Source organism: Euprymna scolopes, chromosome 28 (genome assembly GCF_053919585.1).
Source record: "Euprymna scolopes isolate OS-2025 chromosome 28, ASM5391958v1, whole genome shotgun sequence".
NCBI lineage: Eukaryota > Metazoa > Mollusca > Cephalopoda > Sepiida > Sepiolidae > Euprymna > Euprymna scolopes.
Window position 1 is genome coordinate 11,521,126 of NC_136509.1, and position 21,485 is coordinate 11,542,610.

Below are 21,485 nucleotides of genomic sequence, written 5' to 3' on the forward strand. Positions count from 1 at the left end.
AATCAGAAAACTTTCTGGATTTATTTGAAATGGTCTTTTAGAGAGCTACTCAAACTCTTTAAAAGTCAGATTTTTCTTCAATAAACCAGTGAAACCCAGTCGATCCGAATCTGCAGATCGGTGTCGCTGGCGTCCCACTTTGGGTGGTCATCTCTGCAACATTTCTCTCCACTCATATGCACACAGACATTAACGAACACACACACACACACACACACTCATACGCACACACACACACACACACACATCTCATTGACTTATTGTCTGCAATCTATATAAACTTTATTCATTTAAATATTCCAATCTTAATATGAAATCAAATGAACATTAACTCTTATAAACAACTTTCAATGAATTATAATTTATAAAAATGAGCAAAGAAGTTTGGAATATGATTTTCCTGGCCCTGAAACTCACAGCTCTTAATTAATCAACCCAGACTTTCTCTAATGTTTTAGCTAATGAACTCCCTTACTTTTACAAGAACTCTAAAAATATTCAACACATTCTAAGTTTTCCTATTGCTGAAGACCTTCCATTTTAAATATGTATAAATTATCTCTTCTGTGAATATATGCCTTCTTAACTTATTATTTTGTTTTTGTTTACTGTATGAAAATATCTCTCATTTTCTCACATTCGATTATAAATCCTGCAAACCTTTTTCATTGAAAATATTTCTCTGAAACAGGTTCATCCCAAAAATATCTTCCTCCTTAGAAAATATCCTAAAGCAAAACCCCAAAACTGGCATGAGCACATCCCTAAAAACCAATGACTGCTCCTCCCCATAAAGGACAAATTGGAGAGGATAGGGAGTCAAGTTTTTGACAGCCTAGAGAAAGCATAGATGTTGAGAATTTGTATTGTAAATTACAGTAAGTTAAGAAGAGTTGGTATGAATTGTGGCGTTGGTGAGAAGGAGTCCTGAATGCTTTTTTTTTTTTTCATTTACAATGGTGTTTCGGCTTTCATTTATTTTATTTTTGCATATAACCCTAACCCTAACCCTTATCTTCAAGTGGCCTTGATAGGCAGTGACTAAAAAAAAATTTTAATGGACAGATTTGATATTTGCTTAATACCAGAGTTTGGTACATCTGCCATGGAATGGGTTCCTTTATTTGTAAATTGTGTAAATTAAAAAAGCCAGCAACGATCATCCATTTGAGGTTAACCAAAGGGGCTTACACAGTATGCCAACAATTCGGAGATGACCTGGGCTTGGATGAAATTAAGCACATCCTGTTTTGTTACAAATACTTTTCTTGCATGACAGCAGTTCATTGCCTGCCAACTTCATGCCAGAGAAACATTTATATTGTCAATAACATTTGATGATGTAAACAACAGAATATTTAGATGGGAATTTTTTTTTTTTTTTTTTTCAAAATTTATATTTTCACCTTTTTTTTTGTATTGTGACTCAGAATTTAGGGTTAGTGTTGAGGGAAAATCAATATGAAAAGAAAGGATGACAAAATCTATCCATGCAAAATTCATTTTTATTGGTGACTTAAGACAATGAAAAATAAAGAGTTTCTAGAATACGAAAGTTTAGAAAGTTCCAAGAATGTGTTAACAATACAAGAATGTATTAATGAGAGAAAAGTAACAAGTTGAAGACAATATATGATTCAATAAAACTTTTAATGTAAGCTAAACCAACTTATGAAATAGCGTCCAGTAGAGCGTATACAAAGTAAGTGTGGCTGGACTGATGCATGCATGTGTGTGCGTGTGTGCAGAAAAAAGTTTACACACTCAAAATGAAAACAGTAGTCCAAAGAATGTAAATAATATGAATAATAATGATACAAACAATCCTCATCTCAAAAATTCAGAAACGAAATTTCTTTCTCTCCCAATTAAGTAGAAATAGACAGACAATTAATTTGAAGGTCAACAGATTCTTTTTAGTTCCTTTCCAGGAAGGAAAAGAAATGAGCTTCTTCACTGTCAGCTCTATTGAAACAATTAATTTTAACGTTCACAGGTTCTTTGCGATCATGTTTACTTTGTATCTTGCAAAATAATTTCCACATGCAAAAATATGTTTCTACCGATGAGACTCCACTGGTGGGCTTTATGCCCCTACTCCAATATAAAGCATTGGTCATCAAGCCTTGATCTTAGGAAACCATTATAATCCTCTTCTCATCATAGTGAAATGATCTTCTTTTTAGCCAGTTTATAGAGCCTTCCTTATCTATCTAGTTCTGGGTTAATTCACCTAGAAAATACTTGGCATGCTACTGATTGACCCATTCTTCCAGGTTTTTGCAATAGAAGTGCTTGGTGTATTTTTAGCGACTCTTTTATGCTGTTTCTGTAGCAAACTACAGCATTAGACAAAGACAAACTCTTTGCCAAGAACTTTGCAGGAAATTCTATCCTATGCGACCAAGGTCATCAACCACCCTGTATTTCCTCCTGTAACAGAAAACACGCTATGCAACATACAAATATTTGTGCATGATGTTGCCAAGCTAATCAAGAACCTTGATTTCAGTAAAGACACTGGCCCTGACAGCATTCCAATTATAGCGTTGAAAAAGCTTCAATCACAACTAGCCTCCATGCTTACAAAGTTGTTTAAGCGTTGTCTTAAGGAGAATTGCTTCCCAACATCCTGAAAAACCTCATCAGTACGCCCTGTATTTAAGAATTTAGGTCATCTCTCTCTCAGTACAGACCAATAATCTCCTGTGTATTATAAGTAAGAATCCGTGTTAAATAAAGAAATAGTCAACCACCTCAGCAGAAATAACCTTCTTAGTGACATGCAATATGGTCTCCGTTCTGCTAGATCTACAGCAGATGTACTAATGATTATATCGCATAGGATTAGTGAATCTTTCGACAAAGGCTTCCTTTCTAGGGCAATTGCTCTTGATATATCAAAGGCCTTTGATAGGGTATGGTATAAAGGCCTACTTCACAAAATTTCAAGCTACGGTATAGCTGGAAATCTCTTCTCAATTATTAAATCATTTCTCTCTGATAGGTTCATAACAGTGGTTGATGGGCAGAAATCAGAGGCTCTCAGTATTAATGCTGGAGTCCCTCAGGGGTCCATCTTAGGTCTAACTCTTTTCTTGATCTGCATCAATGATCTCCCAAAACATATCCTTAGATCATTCGTAGACATTTATGCTGACAACACTACCATCTCTGACAACACATCAAAGGCAATAAATAACCAAGTTCTCTCTGATTCTCTCTTGAGCACATAGTACAATGGGGAAAGGAGTGGCTGGTTACTTTTAATCCATCTAAAACCAAGCTTCTATCTTTATATCATCAACGTTCTAATCCCCATCTGGCATCAATTGAAATGGATGGCTCTCGTCTTGAGGAGGCTCCATGTTTCAACAAACTTCTGTGTGATGTTGTTTGCATCCTTATTTATTATTACTAATTTATTACTCTATTAGTTCTTAATCGTTTATTACTAATTCGTTTACTTCTACGTTTTCTTGTTACGAGTACTTTTACGTTTCGTTTATGTTTATCAATGTTCTTACACATGCGTGTGTAGGTGTGTATGCTCTTACGTATGTTACATGCAGTTCACTGTTATATGTGTGTGTGGGTATGTGTTCTTATCTTTACACCGTTTCTTGCCTTGGAAGTCTTCGAGACGTGTATGTGCAATGTATAATGCGTACATACCTGATTGCCTTTGATATCTTCTGGTCGCTGGTCTGCCATCTCGTTGGGGAGTGGTCACTGCAGACAGATTCATTAATGACAACAAGATGGACTGAAGCTTCGATCTTTTATTCAAGGCAAGCCTATATCTCGGACCCTGGTTGTTGGGGAGAGACCCGAAATCTCCCGTCTGGTTTCTCTGCTGCCCAAAACCACTCTCTACCCATGTGGTCGTCAACCGGAAGCATACAACCACAATTCCTGTGTCACTCCTTAATTTCTGGTGCATTCTATCTAGGTTGTCAAAGGTGACTTGGTCTGACGCCAGTCAAACCCAGCCTTTTCTGACCCCGCTAAATCGCTGATGGGAAACAAAATATGCTTACATAACTTTCTATTTCTAAAACTACCTTTTTTTTTTTTTACATAGGCATCCCACTTATCAAGGCCAAGAGGCCACTCGGGGATAAAGGTTAAAGAGTGTACAGTAGAAATTGGACAATATAGTACTCGTTAGTAATGGAAATTCGGTAAATTTGTTAACAAGTAGGACGGCTCATCAAGAACTTGTTTACGTTAGTTAGACTTGAAGACAACCATATTGTAGTCAGCTGGAAAGCAGGAAAACGGAAGACAATTCCACAGGCGTGCACTGTTAATAATTTTTCCCACTCTTTATCTGTGCCTAAACCAAAACGTAGATTCCATGAACAAAGCTTTTTTCTCAGAACTGCACACCTGTGGAACTCTTCCATTAGTCTGTTTTTCAGTTGACTACAATTTGGTTGTCTTAAAATCCAATGTAAACAAATTCTTGATAAACAGTCCCATTAAATAATCCAATTTACCTACTACTTTCTACTACTAATGATTACTAAGAAATTATCCCATTGACTACTGTACACTCAATAACCCTTATCCTCGAGTAGCCTGAGAGCCTTGATAAGTGGTGCCCCCTCTGTAAAAAAAAAAAAAAAGGAAAACTTGTTTTCTGATCCTGTTTCATTTGTAAGGCATACTTAAATACCAAAAATGTGTCCTTGCACATGTGTGAGTGAGTACATGGTGAAGTGTTTATCAAGCTCCCCCCCCCCACTCCCCCGATCTCAGTTTGGGGTGTGTCAATATCCAGGCTGAAAGAAGAGGATGAATTTTGCCTGAGCAGCAGTTTTTATGTTCTGATCATAACACCATCTGGCGTTTCTAAAGGGCAGATAACTTGAGACAAAAAATACTTTCCGGTGAGAGCCTGTGTAATTTTGTTTGAGGAAGCAAAGTAATACTCCAGCATACCCATTCTGTTAGTGAGTAACTGTATTCACTAACTTGTATGCGTGAGGGTTGGGTTAAGAATGTGTATATATTGGCACTGTGTGTAATATTCTTTGTCGTCTGTCAATGCTCTTCCACAAAGGACCGAGGTTAGCTATGAAACAAAAGTACCAGACCAAAGAGGAAGGTTTTCATAGCATTGTGTAAGATATCAGGACTGAATATTTCTTGTGTTGTGATTGGTTGTGTGAAAAATGACTTACCTCAAAAACGCTCACATATCTATACATTTTGTAGAGTTCAGTCACTTAAAAATAGAAAAACTAAAATGGATATGGTCGCACAAAAGTGATGTTAATTTTTGAAGTTTGTATTCAAATTAAATTATCCTGAGCTGCATAAAAGGAAGCCATTTGAAGAACGGGGGAGTTTGTTTGGAGAAGGTGAGCTATGCATACATACCTCGTTGGAGTGTGGTGAATTTGTAGCAGTCACCATAACGCATTGTTTTCTCTTGTGGATTAATGCCCCCTTGATGACTGATGTGGCCACGCACTGACCAGTCAGCTGGCAGGGCACATTGATCCTATATGTACCTTAAAAAATTAATTACCCCTGTTGAGAACTAGCCAGCAGTCAGGAGAGAAGCTCAGACCGCTCCTCTTACTCTCTGTCCACTGAATCCTGCCAGGCTGCAACTACATCACTGAAGACCTCCAGTGGACAGTCTGGGGACATTTCAAGTTTCTGCCTCCCGACACGAGAACATCTTAGAACTTTCTATGCCTTTTCTTTCTTTCACCTCGGACATAGTCCGTCTTCTTTCGAAATAGACCCTTTCGCTGTTTGTTTTAACAAGAGATGTTGGCTAATTCTGTGCTTTTGTGTATGCATGCATATAACCTTTTGCTGTGGTGGAACTAACCTATGTTACCTACTAATAGTCTCTTCTAATCTCAATAAATACCAGAAGACTAAGCCGTAAGGGACCATTCAATATCCGGTGGACCAACCTAGGTCGTACATCAGCTACAACGAACAACCCACCTATTGTATGCTTTGCAATAGATGTTACTTTATTTGGGCATCCCGTTTTTCTTTGTAACCCTTTAACAGGGCTATAACATGTCGGATTTCAAACTCACAGAGGTCACTTGAATTTAAAATACCCCCAGCATTTGAAAGAACTCATGATGGAAAGCTGAATTAAACCAAGCAAGTGTTCCAAAACTCTGATGAAAGGAGAAAAAATAGGAACTTGCAAAAACCAAATAAGTGCGTGGACATAAAATTTTGAATTTCAAACTCGTGGAAAGTAAGAATATTTTATTATTTTTTTTCTCTTCTCTTTGCTGGGCACTGTCATGACATTTTGGTGCACCCATAAATACAAAAAAAAAGAGAGAAATAGGAATTATTTATGTTTTTATTTTCTCATCTCATTAAATGAGCATGTTAGCGAAATTACCAGTGATTCTCCAAGAAATCAAAACTGAAGCAACAAATGATGAATTTATAAAAAAGCACAAATGCAGAAATTGAAATGAGGAGAATTTTTTGTTTTTTTTACATAGGCCTCGCCACTTATCAAGGCCTTGAGGCCACTTAAGGATAAGGGTTAAAGAGTGTACAGTAGAAATTGGATAATATAGTAATCATTAGTAATGGAAATTTGGTAAATTTGTTAACTTATATGGAACGGCTCATCAAAAACTTGTTTACGTTAGACTTGAAGACAACCGTATTGTAATCAGCTGGAAAACAGGAAAATGGAAGACAATTCCATAGACATGCAGTTCTAATAAAGAAGCTTTGCTCATGGAATCTACGTTTAGGTTTAGGTACAGATAAAGAGTGGGGAAAATTATTGATAGTGATTACTGCTAGATGGGTGTTTCTTGTGAACGTTTGGTGCGGGGGGGGACCATAGATTGGAGCTCAGCCGAGCGCTTGCCATGAAAATAACGATAAAGCAGAGACAAACTTGAAATATTTCTTCTGTGAGAAAGAGATTGCAGGGAAGAGAAAAGGACATCGCCTACGAGACTACAAAGTCTATCTTGAACTCTATCAAGACAGGATAAGTCCTTTCTAGCAGCTCCTGCCCAGATGTGGCAATAGTACTCCATCCTTGGACGTACCTGGCTCTTATATAGATAGAGAATTGCATCAGCAGTAAGATATCTACTGGATCGATAGAAGGATCCCACCATTTACTTCCGACATGTACTCTGTTTGGGACAACGTTCTCTTTTATAGTGAGAGAGTCATCATTCCAAAAGCGCTGCAAAAGAAAATACTAAAAAACTTCTACATGGGTCATCCTGGCACTAGCAGAATGAAATACCTGATATGTAGCTTTGTTTACTGGCTGTCCACAGACCAAGATATAATTAATATGGTTAAGGCATGTAAGGGTTGTGTTTTAGCTGCAAAGGAACCACCGATTATCCATAAACCCTGGCTAAAATCCAAACAACCATGGTCCAGGATACATATAGACTTTGCGAGACCACTGGATGAATTTGATAGGGTGGATAGTTTTTCCAAATGGCCAGAGGTGCTAAGATGCAGAAAACCCACTACAGCAGTAACCATTAATTTCTTACATGACCTTTTCACACATTTTGGTGTTGTTGATTGCCTGGTTAGTGATGATGCTTCCCAATTCACTTCTTCGGAGTTCCAAGAATTTTGTGAAACATATCAGATAAAACATTCTACAATCCCACAATATTATCCGAGAAGTAACAGCCAAGCCGAGTGCTTTGTAGACACCCTAAAAAGGGCATTAAATAAGGCTTATAGATCACCTGTGGAAAAAGCTCTACAGCATTTTTTTTTTCAAGTGTACAGGATTATGGCAAACCCTAACAAAGGATCAGAAATGTGATCTATACAATCCAGGGATCAAAATTCACACACAAAATGACTGAGGACCAAAAAGAGTTACCTCAGGAGGAAGTAGAGGCTATTGAAACTGTCTATGACACGTTTGATTTTGAGCTAAATCACACCAGAACCATGACATTCGAGCAGGAAAAGAAAAATCACTGAACTGTTTATGGTCCATCCAAATACAATATTTTTGCATTGTGTTTTTCTTTGCAACCCTTAACAGGGCTATAACACTTTCGGAAATACTATTTATTTGAGTCAACACGAAGAAGATAAAGAGGGGTTAAAAAGAAAACTACAGTTGTTCATTGCTTAAGGTTGTAATAAATTACCGATTTGAACTTTTATATAGTTAACAACAGATTTATAAAAACAACATTCACTCCTGCTGCTGCTGTTGTTGGTCATCATTCATTCATTTCATATGAATCAGATGATTATTGGTAGCACTTTTTTCCCTGATGTCTTTTTGGTTATAATTTTTTTTTTTAGTTACAATATTTTTTTTTTTTAGTTAAAATGCTTTCTTATGGTAAGGAACCACATAATCATTGTCAGTGAAAGTGTTTCAGTGAAACAAACTGGATTTGAATTTAGCACATCCAGGTTACAATTTTTTTTTAGTTACAATTTTTTTTAGTTACAATTTTTTTTTTAGTTACAATTTTTTTAGTTACAATTTTTTTTAGTTACAATTTTTTTAGTAACAATTTCTTTTTAGTTACAATTTTTTTTTTTTTTTAGTTAAAATGCTATTTTATGGTAAGGAACCACGTAAACATTGTCAGTGAAAGTGTTTCAGTGAAACAAACTGAATTTGAATTTGGCACATCCAGGTTGGCAGTCTGTGTTGTTAACCGTTTTAGATACCGTTTACTCCTTGCCACTGCTGCTGCTGCTGCTTCAAACATTATTGCTTGGGGTGATGAAGGGCATGTTTGCTTTTCAGTGCTGTAAATATGAAGACAAGAAAAGAGAGTCTCATTTTAACATTTAAAAACAACTTTATTTGTTATCTTCGTTAGTAACGTGTACAAGAGAGAAACGGGTCAGTAACTGGAAGTTTTCTTGTGTGAAAGGATAGCATAAATATTATAAATATTAAACTGACTTGCTGACGGAGAGAATAGCTCAGTTTACACGTGTTTGTAGCCAATAGTCGTCTGGATGAAGGAGGCTGATTAAAGGAGAAAGAAAGAGCAAAGTCTTCAGTGTGTTTATGTGTTGTAGTGGGTACTAGGAGTGTGTGTCGGTGTATCGATGAGACCAGTTCTGTAGCATGATAAAGAAAGTTCGTGTGGGTACCGCACATGGAAAAAAGTCAGTGTTTAAAGATAGCCATGTGGGTTTGTTGTACTCACAGTAGCCTGGGACCAAAGACCCCAAGCGAGGTCTGCTGCCAGGCACAGCAGGGAGGAAAGAGGAGGAAGAGTTACAAATTTCGCCTTTTATAGACTTGGTTACATGATTGAAAACTGGTTTGTGATTGGACAAACCAGAGAGATGGTTGATTTAAATCTTGAGCCGCGAGATTTCGCCCCTGCCTGCTATTGTAGCAAGTTTTGGCTGCTACAGTAAGCTTCTTTTTTTTTTTCCAGTAAAAAATATTATATCCTTCATTAACTGAAATACTAAATCTAAGTCTGGGAGGGAGGGTCATTTGAGAAAAGTATATATTAAAATATTAAAAGATATAAATGAAATTTACAGAATCGAATTATCTTTGTTAGTCAAACAAGTTAACTTTGGGATTTTGAAATACAAAAACACCCTCTTTCTGCATACACTTTTTATTTATCAATTAAGGCAAAGTCACTAAGTCACGGCTTGAGTTTATTGCAAGAAAAAAATTCTGTGTAGACATTAAAATTTTTTTTTTTTGCTTTTGTTAAATCTGATATATAAAAGGCTATATGTCTGTTTGTTTGTCTCCATATTTTCAAACTTTATCTCTTCTGAAACTAAAAGTCGCAAAGCAGTGCTAGGGGCCTCAAATAATTGGATTTTTTTACGGACTGTTCTTTTATGGGTCTTCAGCCAGTTAAAATAGTTTTTAAGGAGTCAAAAATTAAAAAAATCGTCATACATTTTGTACATTCATCTTAGTTTATTTTTAATTTTTACATTTAATCAGTTCATATGTGTGCCGCATTGGTACAGTGGTAACGTCACCAGCTTTGAATGATATAGTTTTGCGTTCAGTTTCGATTCTAGCTGATGGCACCCAAATATTTTTTACTTTTGAAATCATAACTCTATAATAATATATACGAAATTTGGACAAATTAAAATATCATATTTAAGTGTATTTTATGCCCAGACAAAGTGGGCGCCCTCCCCTCCGCTAGTCTAATATATAAACGGCTATATGTCTGTCTGTTTGTCTGTCTGTCTGTCTCCATATTTTCAAACTCTATCTCTTCCGAAACTAAAAGTTGCAAAGCGGCACTAGGGGCCTCAAATGATTGGATCTTTTTATGAACCATTCTTTTATAGGTCTTTAATTGGTTAAAATAGTTTTTAAGGGGCCAAAAGGGGTCAAGATTGAAAAATTGTTGTATATTTTGTACATTCATCTTAGTTTATTTTTAATTTTGAATCTTTAATCAGTTCATATGCGTGTCACGTTGGTACAGTGGTAACGTCACCAGCTTTGAATGCTTTCGGTTTCGATTCTAGCTGATGCCGCCCAAATACTTTTTTTTTTACTTTTGAAATCATGACTATAATAATATATACAAAATCTGGACGAATTAAAATATCATATTTGAGTGTGTTTTACGACCGGGCAAAGCCGGGTGCCAGCCTCCTCCCACTAGTATTATTTAATTATATGAGAAATCATTCGAGTTAAAATCTATTTGAGAAATACACATTTTAAATAAAATGGCCATTTTTTAGCTAATGTTTACATATTTAAAGTGTGTATTTCTCAACACAAAATGTGTATTTCTCAACACAAAATGTGTATTTCTCAATAGATTTTATGGGGATTTAACAGAGAAGTCAATAAACGACTGCACAAAAATAAATAAATAAATAAATAAATGAATAAATAATAATAATTTTTTTTTAATTCAAATTTTCACCCCAAACAAGGCACAGTGCCACTATCGGGGACATAAGTTGCAGGGGTATTATGAAGGGAGATGGGTGGCAAGATGTCTGTTCACATTACACTTGAACTTCTGCATGTCAGTACAGTTGGGAAAGCAGAATCCTGGAAGTGAGTTCCAAAGTTTAGCAGTTCTGGGGAAGAAACTATTGGAGTAGAAGACTTTCTTACACCTATGGATCTCTACTGTGAAGGGGTGGGATTTAGCTGCTTGACGGGTTTGTCGGGGGTGTTCACGTCGATGGAGTACAAGTGCTTGTAGTTCGTCTGAGCATTCACCATTAAAGTATTTGTAGAACAGGCAGAGGCTGAAGCTTAGATGACAGTTCAGGACCTATCAGGTTGGTGACTCTCTTTTGAACCTTGTCAAAAAGTGAGAGACAAGCAGCAGATGCACCAGCCCAAATGTGACAACAGTACTCCATATATGGGCGAATAAATCTATAATATAAATCTCATCTATCTGTTTAAATGTATGTATGTATGTATGTATGTATGTATGTATATCTGCCTAAAACTTTCGATGGAGGCGACAGATTTTCACGAGATCAGTATCATTTTGAAACTCGATGCCTCTGACAACAAATATGGAAAAATTGGCCCAAAACATTAATTCTTTCACCCTCAACTGGGCAGTTTTCTACAAGGAAGGGTCGATGTTTTGCAAGCCATTTTTGCAAGTCATCATATCGATTGGATTGACTTTGGCTAATTTTAACGTCCCAAACTTCCGGTCGCATCATAGAGTGGTGGTAAGACGCCAGAATAATAATGATAAACTGTTCTTAGCAATGAGAGGTTGGGGGTGTCTATTCTGAAAGCCGTTCTTAACATGGGGAGGTTGAGGGTGTTTATTCCGAAAGCCGTTCTTTGGTGTCAGCAAATACAAAAACCCATAAAAGTCGACATTTCAAATGTGAACGGTGAAGTAAGCTTAATGTAAATAAATAAATAAAAAAAGGGATGCCTTTAGGCCAAGATCAAAGTGTAGTATGCCGTGGAGGGGAGATCGATTCGAAACAACTTGCACCTGATCTGTACGATCTTAGAAGGAGGGATATAGGCTCTATAGCAGGCACATAGGGAAAACTAACGAGCACATATCTAAGGTAATGGCCGAAACCCTAGAGGAAGATCTTCAGTCTGGAGTGGAATGTGGTCATAAATGGATGGTAACATTCAACATTGCCAAGACAAAGCTAGTTTCCTTTAATAATTACATGAAACCTTACCAACCACCAATAGCTATAGTTAGAGATATTTTAACTGAGAGCACTTTGTTCAAGCTCCTTGGCTTAACGTTCTCAGGAAACATGAGTTGGAATAGATACATTGAGATCATTGCTAAGGCTGCTGCAAAGAAGGTGGGCTCTCTCTATCGTGCTAGAAAGTTATTAAAAGTATCCTGTACCTCTACAAAGCCACCATTCGCCCATGTATGGAGTACTGCTGTCAAGAACTGTGAACATCCCTCCAGGCTCCCAATTGCAGACTGGTCGACTTGCTGCGGTTGATTTTGGCCACTGTGGTCTTTTCGTACCATGTGAGCGCCTCTGTCACTGCCTCAATGTCTTGGGAGCTTGACACAAAGACAGTGATGTCATCGGTGAACGCGAAAACTCTGGCTCTCGATCTGCTAGACAGAGCGATCCCGCGCAGGACTGGACTTGTCTCCTCCCACCTCAGCTTGCGAAGTAGCGGCTTCAACGCAAAAACGTAAAGTAGGGGAGACAGTGGACAGCTCTGATGCATGGACTTGGAGATAGCAAAAGAATTCAAACGCTTTTTGTTTATCTGTACCACCGCCATCGGCATACGGTACATATGGAGATCAATTCAGAACAGATGCCAGAAAGTGATGGTCGACTTGATCGAAAGCTTTGGATTGATCCAAATTGATTAGCGCAGCTTCCGCGTCGTCTTTTTTTTTCTTTTTTACATTTTCACCCCAAACAAGCATGTTGCCATTTTGATGTAGGGGGTTACTATCAGGGACCTATGTTCCAGGGGTACTATGTAGGGAGTTTAGCAGCAACACTGTCAGTACAGTTGGGGAAGCAGGAAACCGGAAGAGAATTCTAAAGTCCTGCTATTCTCAGGAAGAAGCTATTAGAGTAAAAGGCTTTCTTACATCTAGGGATCTCAACTGTGTAGGGGTAGGACTTTACTGCTTATCGGGTTTGTTGGGGGTATTTTCGTCGAGGGGGTACAAGTGCTTGTAGTTCGTCAGAGCATCCATCATTGAAATACTTGTAGAACAGGCAGAGGGATGCAACATTTCATCAGTGGGACAGGGGCTAAAGTTTAGATGACTGTTCTCTTGCACTCTTGAACTCCATATCACCATGCTGGCCACGGCCAGGATCGTAAAAAACACTGTTCGTCTCTCCCTGTCCCACGGCCGCTCTGCGCTGTGGATGACGTAGGACACGTCCAGTGGAAGAGGTTGCTCAGGATCGATGCAAGCCGTCAACTCGTTGACATACACTCAGTACTGTCTAAGTCCACTGCAATCAAAGAACATGTGTTCTGGCATTTCCTCTGCTGGGGTCCAGCAACAAGGACACCCTGACGACCTCACTAATCTGGCACTTTTCAGTATGGCGTTTCAGGTGAACTTGTTTTGGGCCAATCGCCAGGTCAAGGAAAACTCAGAGTTGTTGAGATGACTCAAATCTGGCGCTCAGCTCTACCAGGAGCAGATCTCTTCCTTCGACAGCCTCAGACGCTCGAAGAGCGGGTTGTTGGCGCCCCCCCCCCTCACTTGTATAGTTCCTTTCTAGTCAGCCGTAAAAGGTCACTGGACCTTGGGAGGTTCCTTAGTGTAGCTCTACATTCTCTCGAGAACTGCATGTTGCTCCACAGTTTTCGACATGCCTCGACATTGTGGACGAGGATGAGGTTGAGAAAAGCGGCCTAGACTGTAGGGTTCTACACAATTTTTTTGTCAAGGTTTGGCTCAGGAAGGGCAGCCTCTCCGCGTCTCGATGACACCCCATCGGATGTTGAACACAGACCTGTCTGCCAACCCAATGTTCCCCTTTGTCCAAAGAAGCGAAGACAACTTGCTCTGTAGGGATTTTAGAGAGTTCTCATGCAGGGGAATAAGAGCCAGTCAGCAAAGGATGAGCAGAAAGACATACATAGCACATGGCTCCGCCTTGCCCTTCAAGGATAGTTTCCTTTGAACCCATGAGTTGACCGTGGCTACGACCTTTGACTTTACCTCCAACCAATTCTTTTTCAGCTGGAGGTCTGGTCTGAACCACATGCCGAGGATCTGAAGGGTTGTCAGTTCAGCTGAAGAGTTCAAGAGTGCAAGAGAAGCACGGGGTTGAATCTTTTGCTGATCAGGATCTGGTCCCCTTCTTCAAGCACCAGCTGAAAGTAAAGATCAGATATGATAGGAAAAGATTATAGTGAGTCTGGGCGTGCATAGAAGTGCCAAGTTGGAGTTAATGTTCCAGATCCTGCTGGACTCCAGACCCCTAAAAAAAGCGTTTAGATTAGGTTCTTAGCCAACCGAGTAAATGGCCCCCTCCATCCCTGGTAGGAAACCCCCAAGACACCCCACACCCTGATCTTTTCTTTTTCATCCCAACTATCCTAATAAGCAATCTTGGAGAAACTTCACATACCCCACCAACTCCAGTTTCTTTGATCCTGCCTAGAATTTCAGCCCGACTTGCTTGTTTTCAGCCAACACAAAGCTAGAAAACAGTGGGTTCTCTAACACCTACAAGGGGTTGGGAGGATCTTACTAATATTTTGATTTGATTTTTTTTTGGGCTTCTTTCCCCCATCCCAAGCCAATCAAATAAAATTAAACACACGACTTTTTATAAAATTTTATGACGATACGATTTGGTAATCTTATGTAGGACGACCCCCAGTGTGCTTGAGATATTTTGGTGAATGAGAACTTTAGCTAGGGTCAAGCATAGACTAGCAAAGGTACAGTGACGAGGATGATCATAGACATCTCTCCTCAATTTTTGAGTGGCCTTGTGCCTAAAATTTTTGTTTATTTCTGTTTTGTTTGTAAACTTTCAGAGTGAATAAAAAATAAAAATAAAAAATATACAACTCAAAGTGTAGTATCTGTTCTTATGCTGCACTATACTTTTTAGTCGCGGTTAATAAAAGAGAAATCCTTCATGACTTATACATTCTTATTTTTGTTACTAACCAGAGTGCCCCTTTTTGGGGAGCTGGTTTCCCCACATTAAAAACCGACCTTTTGTCTAACTCTGCCCTCTTGGGGAGGCAAGTAAACGAAAGAAATGTAAAAAAAATACCAAAAATTTTCACAAATTGATTTTTTCGTTTAAAAATTAAATTATTTCATTTTTGTTGTATTGAAAATGCTTGCTGCCTTACTAGCCAATCAAACCATCGAATATAGTTCGTCTTACTTTTTTTTTTACATTTGAAATTAAAATACAGTGACATTAGATATGTCGCTAGGACTATTACTGAAAAGATACACAATGCTTTGAGCTTGACCAAACTGACTGCATTTAATTATTAATTCCGACACGCTATTTACTAATAGTTTTTCTCATTATGGTTATGGTAAGCACCCCTGCTGGATTGCTACATATATCCAATATGTACTTTGCCTCCAAGATGACTGCCTATGTCTGATTTGCATGTTAAATTCAAAGGAAAAAAAAAATTTTTTTTTCTTCTCTTCTCTAACTAAACTTTACTTGGCACTCAAAACTCTAATAATTAATCCTACTGCATTCTGTAAGTTTAATCCTCTCCTGAAAACTAACAATCTGCTCTACTCCCCAAGCTGCCACTAACACTCATACAATACACCCGACTTAGATGGGGGTCTTTAGCTTTCAGCCCTTAACCTTCGCATGCTGACCGACTGGAAGTCATGATCACTAAACATCTGTACATTTCTACCCCTTAGGCATGCATTAGTTTATTCTTATCCAGGTAGATACTCACTAACAACAGTCTGTACTTAGATTTACAACTATCTATATTACATAGCAATAGCTGTCCCTTCCTTAGCTTAGCAACGTTAAATACAAAAACTGAACTGATACTCTATAATGCAAAATACAACTTCCTGATTTTTAAACGAAAGCTGAAGATATCTTCATTAGAAATGGTAACCTACTTAATACCTACAATCTCCATATATTCGCATCTACTGAAAATATGCCCATATATCTATTTATTGTACTATACATACTGTATACGACATAGCATATAATTTACTCCCAATTATACCTGTACTGTAATGTACTTCATATCAAAAATGACGTTACTTGTATCTATTGAATATACAACTTAACCCTCCTGCCATCTAAAATATCCAGAGCTTGTACAATTTTTTTTTTCTAATTAATTCATAATATCATGCCATTCTGCAACGCATTATCCGATTCCTAAGCCAACATGAAAATAAGGAAAGGAAACTTTTTTTTTTTTAACCTAAAGAAAAAAACAAACCATGTTAACTCCTATCAACAGACCTGTTTGCAAATATAGCTGCTTCCACTGCATGAACTCTTACTCAGCCCCTCCTCCAGTAGCAATGAAATAGCAATGCCCTGTAATCACTTTGAGGAGTATAATTTTTCAGTTGATATATAACCTTTATAAACTAACCCGTTAACATTAACCACCAACATGGGGGTGCAGAAATACCTGGATTAGGACCCAGGCGCAGGGTAAACCCTCTCGGTGCTGATGGACCTGTTGATCTTCCCAGGTCATCCGTCTAGGAGAAGGAAAACTCTGAAGCTAAACCTAAGGGGAGGAAGGCCTCTCCGGTCTTGGATGACAACCTTCCTAGAGCTGGTGACTCAAACAAATTACCGGTCTGCAAACCTAAACTGCTTAAGGAGTAGATAGGCACTGTCTATCGCCTGGCTTCCATACTCCTTCTTTGCCTATTAGCTAGGCGTAGAGGTTGAATCACAGGGAGTCGACAGACCTTCAGTGGTCGATCTTGTTTCCTGACTAGGGTAATGAACACCGTTTTCCCCACTCCCAACACATCCCATCCCTTAAACTGGGCACTTGGGAGTGCTTGAATGCCATAATGCCAGTACAAGTAGATTGGGTTGACCATTGTCTGATGGGTTGAGGGTACCGGATAGACAGCTCCTGGCTGCTGTTCCCGACTGGTAGTATAGGTGCCCTAACTCTTTGGTAGCACTTAGAGCGGCTGCTCCATCAACAGTTATATAATATTGGGTTGTTTGTAGTGCCATGTCACGCATGGAAAGGGACCCTGCACTCATCCCTGGTGGGCTATCCCGAGGCCACAATCCTAGTAGATGGCAGGACAACTGATGGTCTGCTTGTGTTGCATGTCTGGTATTCTGCATAACCACTTGTTCAGCATCCCTTACCTAAACTGAAACTCTTAAAAAAAAATGACAGTACAATAAAAAATTATGCTAAAACCAGGCCCAAACTCAAACAAAACCAACCTGACTTCTCCCTTGAGGCTTGCATTTACGAACATCTGTGAGCTTAGAACTAATTTAAATGATGTCGAAGCATTTCTCCTAACAAACACCCCGGATATCTTAGCACTAAGTGAGACTAACCTACACTCCTCCATCCCCTCTAACTACTTTAACATGCCTAGATATCCCCCACTCTGCCGTAACGACTCTGACAGACATATGCACGGGCTTGGAGTATATATTCAAAACACCCTCCCCTTGACTAGAGAAACTAAACTAGAATCGGACGATCAAGCCTTTATGTGCTTTAGACTTAACATGCAACATAACATTAGCTACTTTTATTTTCTCTACCACTCTCCCTCGACCCAGGACTGTACCCTAATAAACAAAGTCTCTGATAGCATAGATACAGCACTTTCACTTGACACTAGCGCACAAGTGCATGTGTTTGGTGACTTCAATGTCCACTACAGCAACTGGCTTGGATTTTCTACTCACACAGATGCAGCTGGTATGACAACATATAACTTCTCTATATCTCATTCCCTATCAAAGATGGTTACGTTTCCAACCCGTTTCCCAGACCAGCAAGAACAACACGCATCACTTCTAGATCTGTTTCTGACCACAGTTCCCGATGACTGTGTAACTAATGCTCACCGCCCACTTGGGAACGCCGATCATGCAGTGGTAATAGTTGAAATAGTCCTAAACTTTAGAGCCAAAACTGAAGAGCCACTGCTCAAAACAATGAGATATTATAAAAAGGTTGACTGGGAAGCCATCAGGGATCTCATCAGGGACGCCCCATGGCAAAATATCTTTTCACTTCCTGCTGAACAGTGCACAAATGAGACCACTGAATGGTTGAAAACAGCAATTGAAACACATGTTCCCACACGGAAATTTTATAGCAAGCCTCACTCTCCCCAATGGTTTACATCTACTTGTGCAGTTGCCATCGCACAAAGGCAGCATGTGTACTGCAGATTTAACCAACATAAGTCCAGTTCAAACAGTCAGAAGTATATAGAAGCCAGAAGTAACTGTAAGAAAGAAATAGCGACAGCTAAGAGAGAATTTACTGAAGTTCAGAAATTAGGAACCCGTGACTTCTGGAAAATCTACAACAGTGTAGTAAATAATGGGCAATCAACAATTCCCCCACTATCCAACAATCAAGAGGTTGTTTGCTCTGTAACTGAGAAGGCTAACATGCTTGCCAGTGGGTTTGCCTCCAACTCCACACTAGACCCTGCCAACCACCCTCTCCCTGACTTTCCTTTGCAGACAGACGCGACACTAGACGATCTGAAAATCACCCCTTCTCAGGTGCATGCTATCATAAGAAATCTTGACACTGCAAAAGCATGTGGACCTGATCTCATCGTGGTTGTGCTATTAAAAAAGTGCTCAGCCTAAGTAGCTCCAGTTCTCTCTAAACTTTACAACAAATGCCTTAATGAATCTTTCTTTCCTGCCTGCTGGAAAACTGCTTCTGTCGTACCAGTTTTCAAGAATTCTGGTGAAAGAACTGACCCATCAAATTATCGCCCCATTAGCCTCCTCCCACTTCGCCAAAATATTTGACACCATGATTAACTAAGCTCTAGTCCATCATCTTACAGATACTAAACTTCTGACTGACCAACAATATGGATTTAGGCAAGCCCGTTCAACAGCAGACATCCTAACTGTAATCTCAGAAGGTATATACCAGTCACTGGACAAAGCGTAGGGCAGAGCAGTAGCTCTAGATATATCTAAGGCTTTTGACAGGGTATGGCATGAAGGTCTTCTCAGGAAAATCAGATCATATGGTATCACTGGAAGAATACATGACATAATTAAATCCTTCTTAGATAAGAGAAAAATCCAGCTTGTCCTCGACGGTCGTACATCTAAACAATATGATATAAATGCAGGAGTGCCTCAGGGGTCTATCTTAGGACCTCTGTTATTCCTAATATTCATAAATGACCTCTCTGACAAAATTGCCTGTGAGATAGGTATATATGCTGATGACACCACACTCTATAACAGACACGACAGGAAAACAAATGAACACATATCTAAAGAAATGGCAGAAACACTAGAGGATGACCTCCGATCTGTAGTGGAATGGGGACATAAATGGTTGGTCACATTCAATGCTGCCAAGACTAAACTCGTTTCCTTCAACAATTACAAGAAACCTTCTCTACCACCAATAGCAATGGCCAATGACTCTTTATCTGAAAGTACATCCTTTAAACTCCTCGGCCTAACGCTCTCAGGAAACATGAGTTGGAATAATTACATTGAGAGTATCGCCAGGACCGCTGTGAGGAAGGTAGGTTCTCTCTACCGTACTAGAAAGATCCTAACGCCCAAAAGTATCTTATACTTCTATAAGGCCACCATTCGCTTATGTATGGAGTATTGTTGTCATATTTGGGCTGGTGCATCTGTCACTAGTCTCTCGCTCCTAGACAACGTTCAAAAGAGAGTCGCCAATCTGATAGGTCCTGAACTGTCATCTAAACTTCAGCCCCTGTCCCATCGACGAAATGTTGCATCCCTCTGCCTTTTCTACAAGTACTTTAACGCTGAATGCTCTGACAAACTGCAAGCCCTTGTGCCCCCTCGACGTAAATACCCTCGATAAACCTGACAAGCAGCTAAAGCCGACCTCTTCACAGTAGAGATCCCTAAATGTAAGAGAGGCTTCTACTCCAGTAGTTTCTTCCCCAGGACAACTAGACTTTGGAATTCCATTCCAGGTCCCTGCTTCCCCAACTGTACTGACATGCAGAAGTTCAAGTGCGACGTGAACCGACATCTTGCTGCCCAACTTCCTACACAGTACCCCTGATGCCTATGTACCTGATAGTAGCCCCCTACACCAAAGTGGCAATGTGCCTTGTTTGAGGTGAAAATGTAATTAAAAAAAAATTTACGCCTCCCCCTCCAGTTTCTGCGCATGCGCCGTAAACAAATATGGCCGCTACATTATAGTACTACATGAAACATGTGGAAAAGTACGTTTGCAATATCGCGAAAACTAGTTGCCGGCCCCAATTTTAAATGCGATATTCGTTTTCAGCACACTCGAAAACCGACAGAAAAACAATTTTTAAAGGTAAGTTGTATGTTGGTCTACCAGGCCACAAATACCAAAGTAACTTCTATTGGCTACAGTAAAATTTAATTTTTAAATTTTTTTTCGCGTAGTATCGTTTGTTAGCTCCTTGGCTAAATGGTCGATTTTTTTTCCCGTAAATAAACTCACGCTCTGATTTAGTGACTTTGCACCAATTTATTAAAAAAAAAAAAATGCTTAAACAGAGGGGGGGGGGTAGAGTCTTGCGTTTAAAATGTTTATTGTACATTGTACAATAAACATTTTTACATCAGTGAAGTTACGCACAAATTAAACTATAATGATAAATTCTTATTTTAGTCACGTAAGTTATTTTGAGGTTTAAGTATTTAAATTACATCACATGTTATCATTTTCTTGGCCTTCGGGACAAGATCAAAGTGTAGTACCTGTTCTTCAGATGCTGCACTTCTATTTCTTGTTCTCTTTCGGTGGAGGAGAAATCCTTCACGACTGAGACAATTTTTATTTTTGTACCTTTTCTCCACGTTAAAAAACGACCCTGGTGTCTAACTCTGTCCCGTGGGGAGGCATAGTAAATAGGTAAATAGGTACATCACATGTTATCGCAAACGATATCAATATCGGGTCAACCTCAATATTGTTATCTTGTCGTTATCAAATGATATCAAGAAAAACTTTGGCCTTAAAAAAAATAATGATTCTGCTAAACGAGCCTCGTTCTCGTAACGAAATCCGTTTTTTTCTCTCGCGTGTGATTGTCTTGACGGTCATTCATTTTGAAAAGTTGGTGACATTCCCTTTTTTTAATCATTTATTTAAATCGGCTTAGAACATGTCAGGTACTTAAAAATTATTTTTTAAAAATTATTATTTAAAAAAAAAAAAAGGAAAAATGTGTTTTCGTGTTTACTGCTATTTTTATATTTCTGCAGAAGATTACAATTCATTTAACCTTCTCTTCCCTCCTCCCTCAAAATATTTCTGCTGGTCAGTA

General features: G+C 38.8%; 1 protein-coding gene across 4 annotated transcripts in view; it reads left to right on the plus strand.

Moving 5' to 3' along the window:
• Positions 1 to 20,365: 20,365 nt before the first annotated feature.
• Positions 20,366 to 21,485, plus strand: part of LOC145249450 (L-threonine ammonia-lyase-like) — a 35,347-nt gene continuing 34,227 nt past the window's right edge. Inside the window, exon 1 of one of the 4 annotated variants that reach the window (XM_080111010.1) lies at positions 20,366 to 20,506. In XM_080111010.1, coding sequence (XP_079967136.1) covers positions 20,452 to 20,506 — 55 coding nt within the window. In that variant the 5' untranslated portion in view covers positions 20,366 to 20,451. Of the gene's footprint in view, positions 20,507 to 20,808; positions 20,832 to 21,153; positions 21,331 to 21,485 lie in introns of those variants that run through there. The other 3 variants (XM_080111015.1, XM_080111011.1, XM_080111014.1) reach the window with 3 other exon arrangements.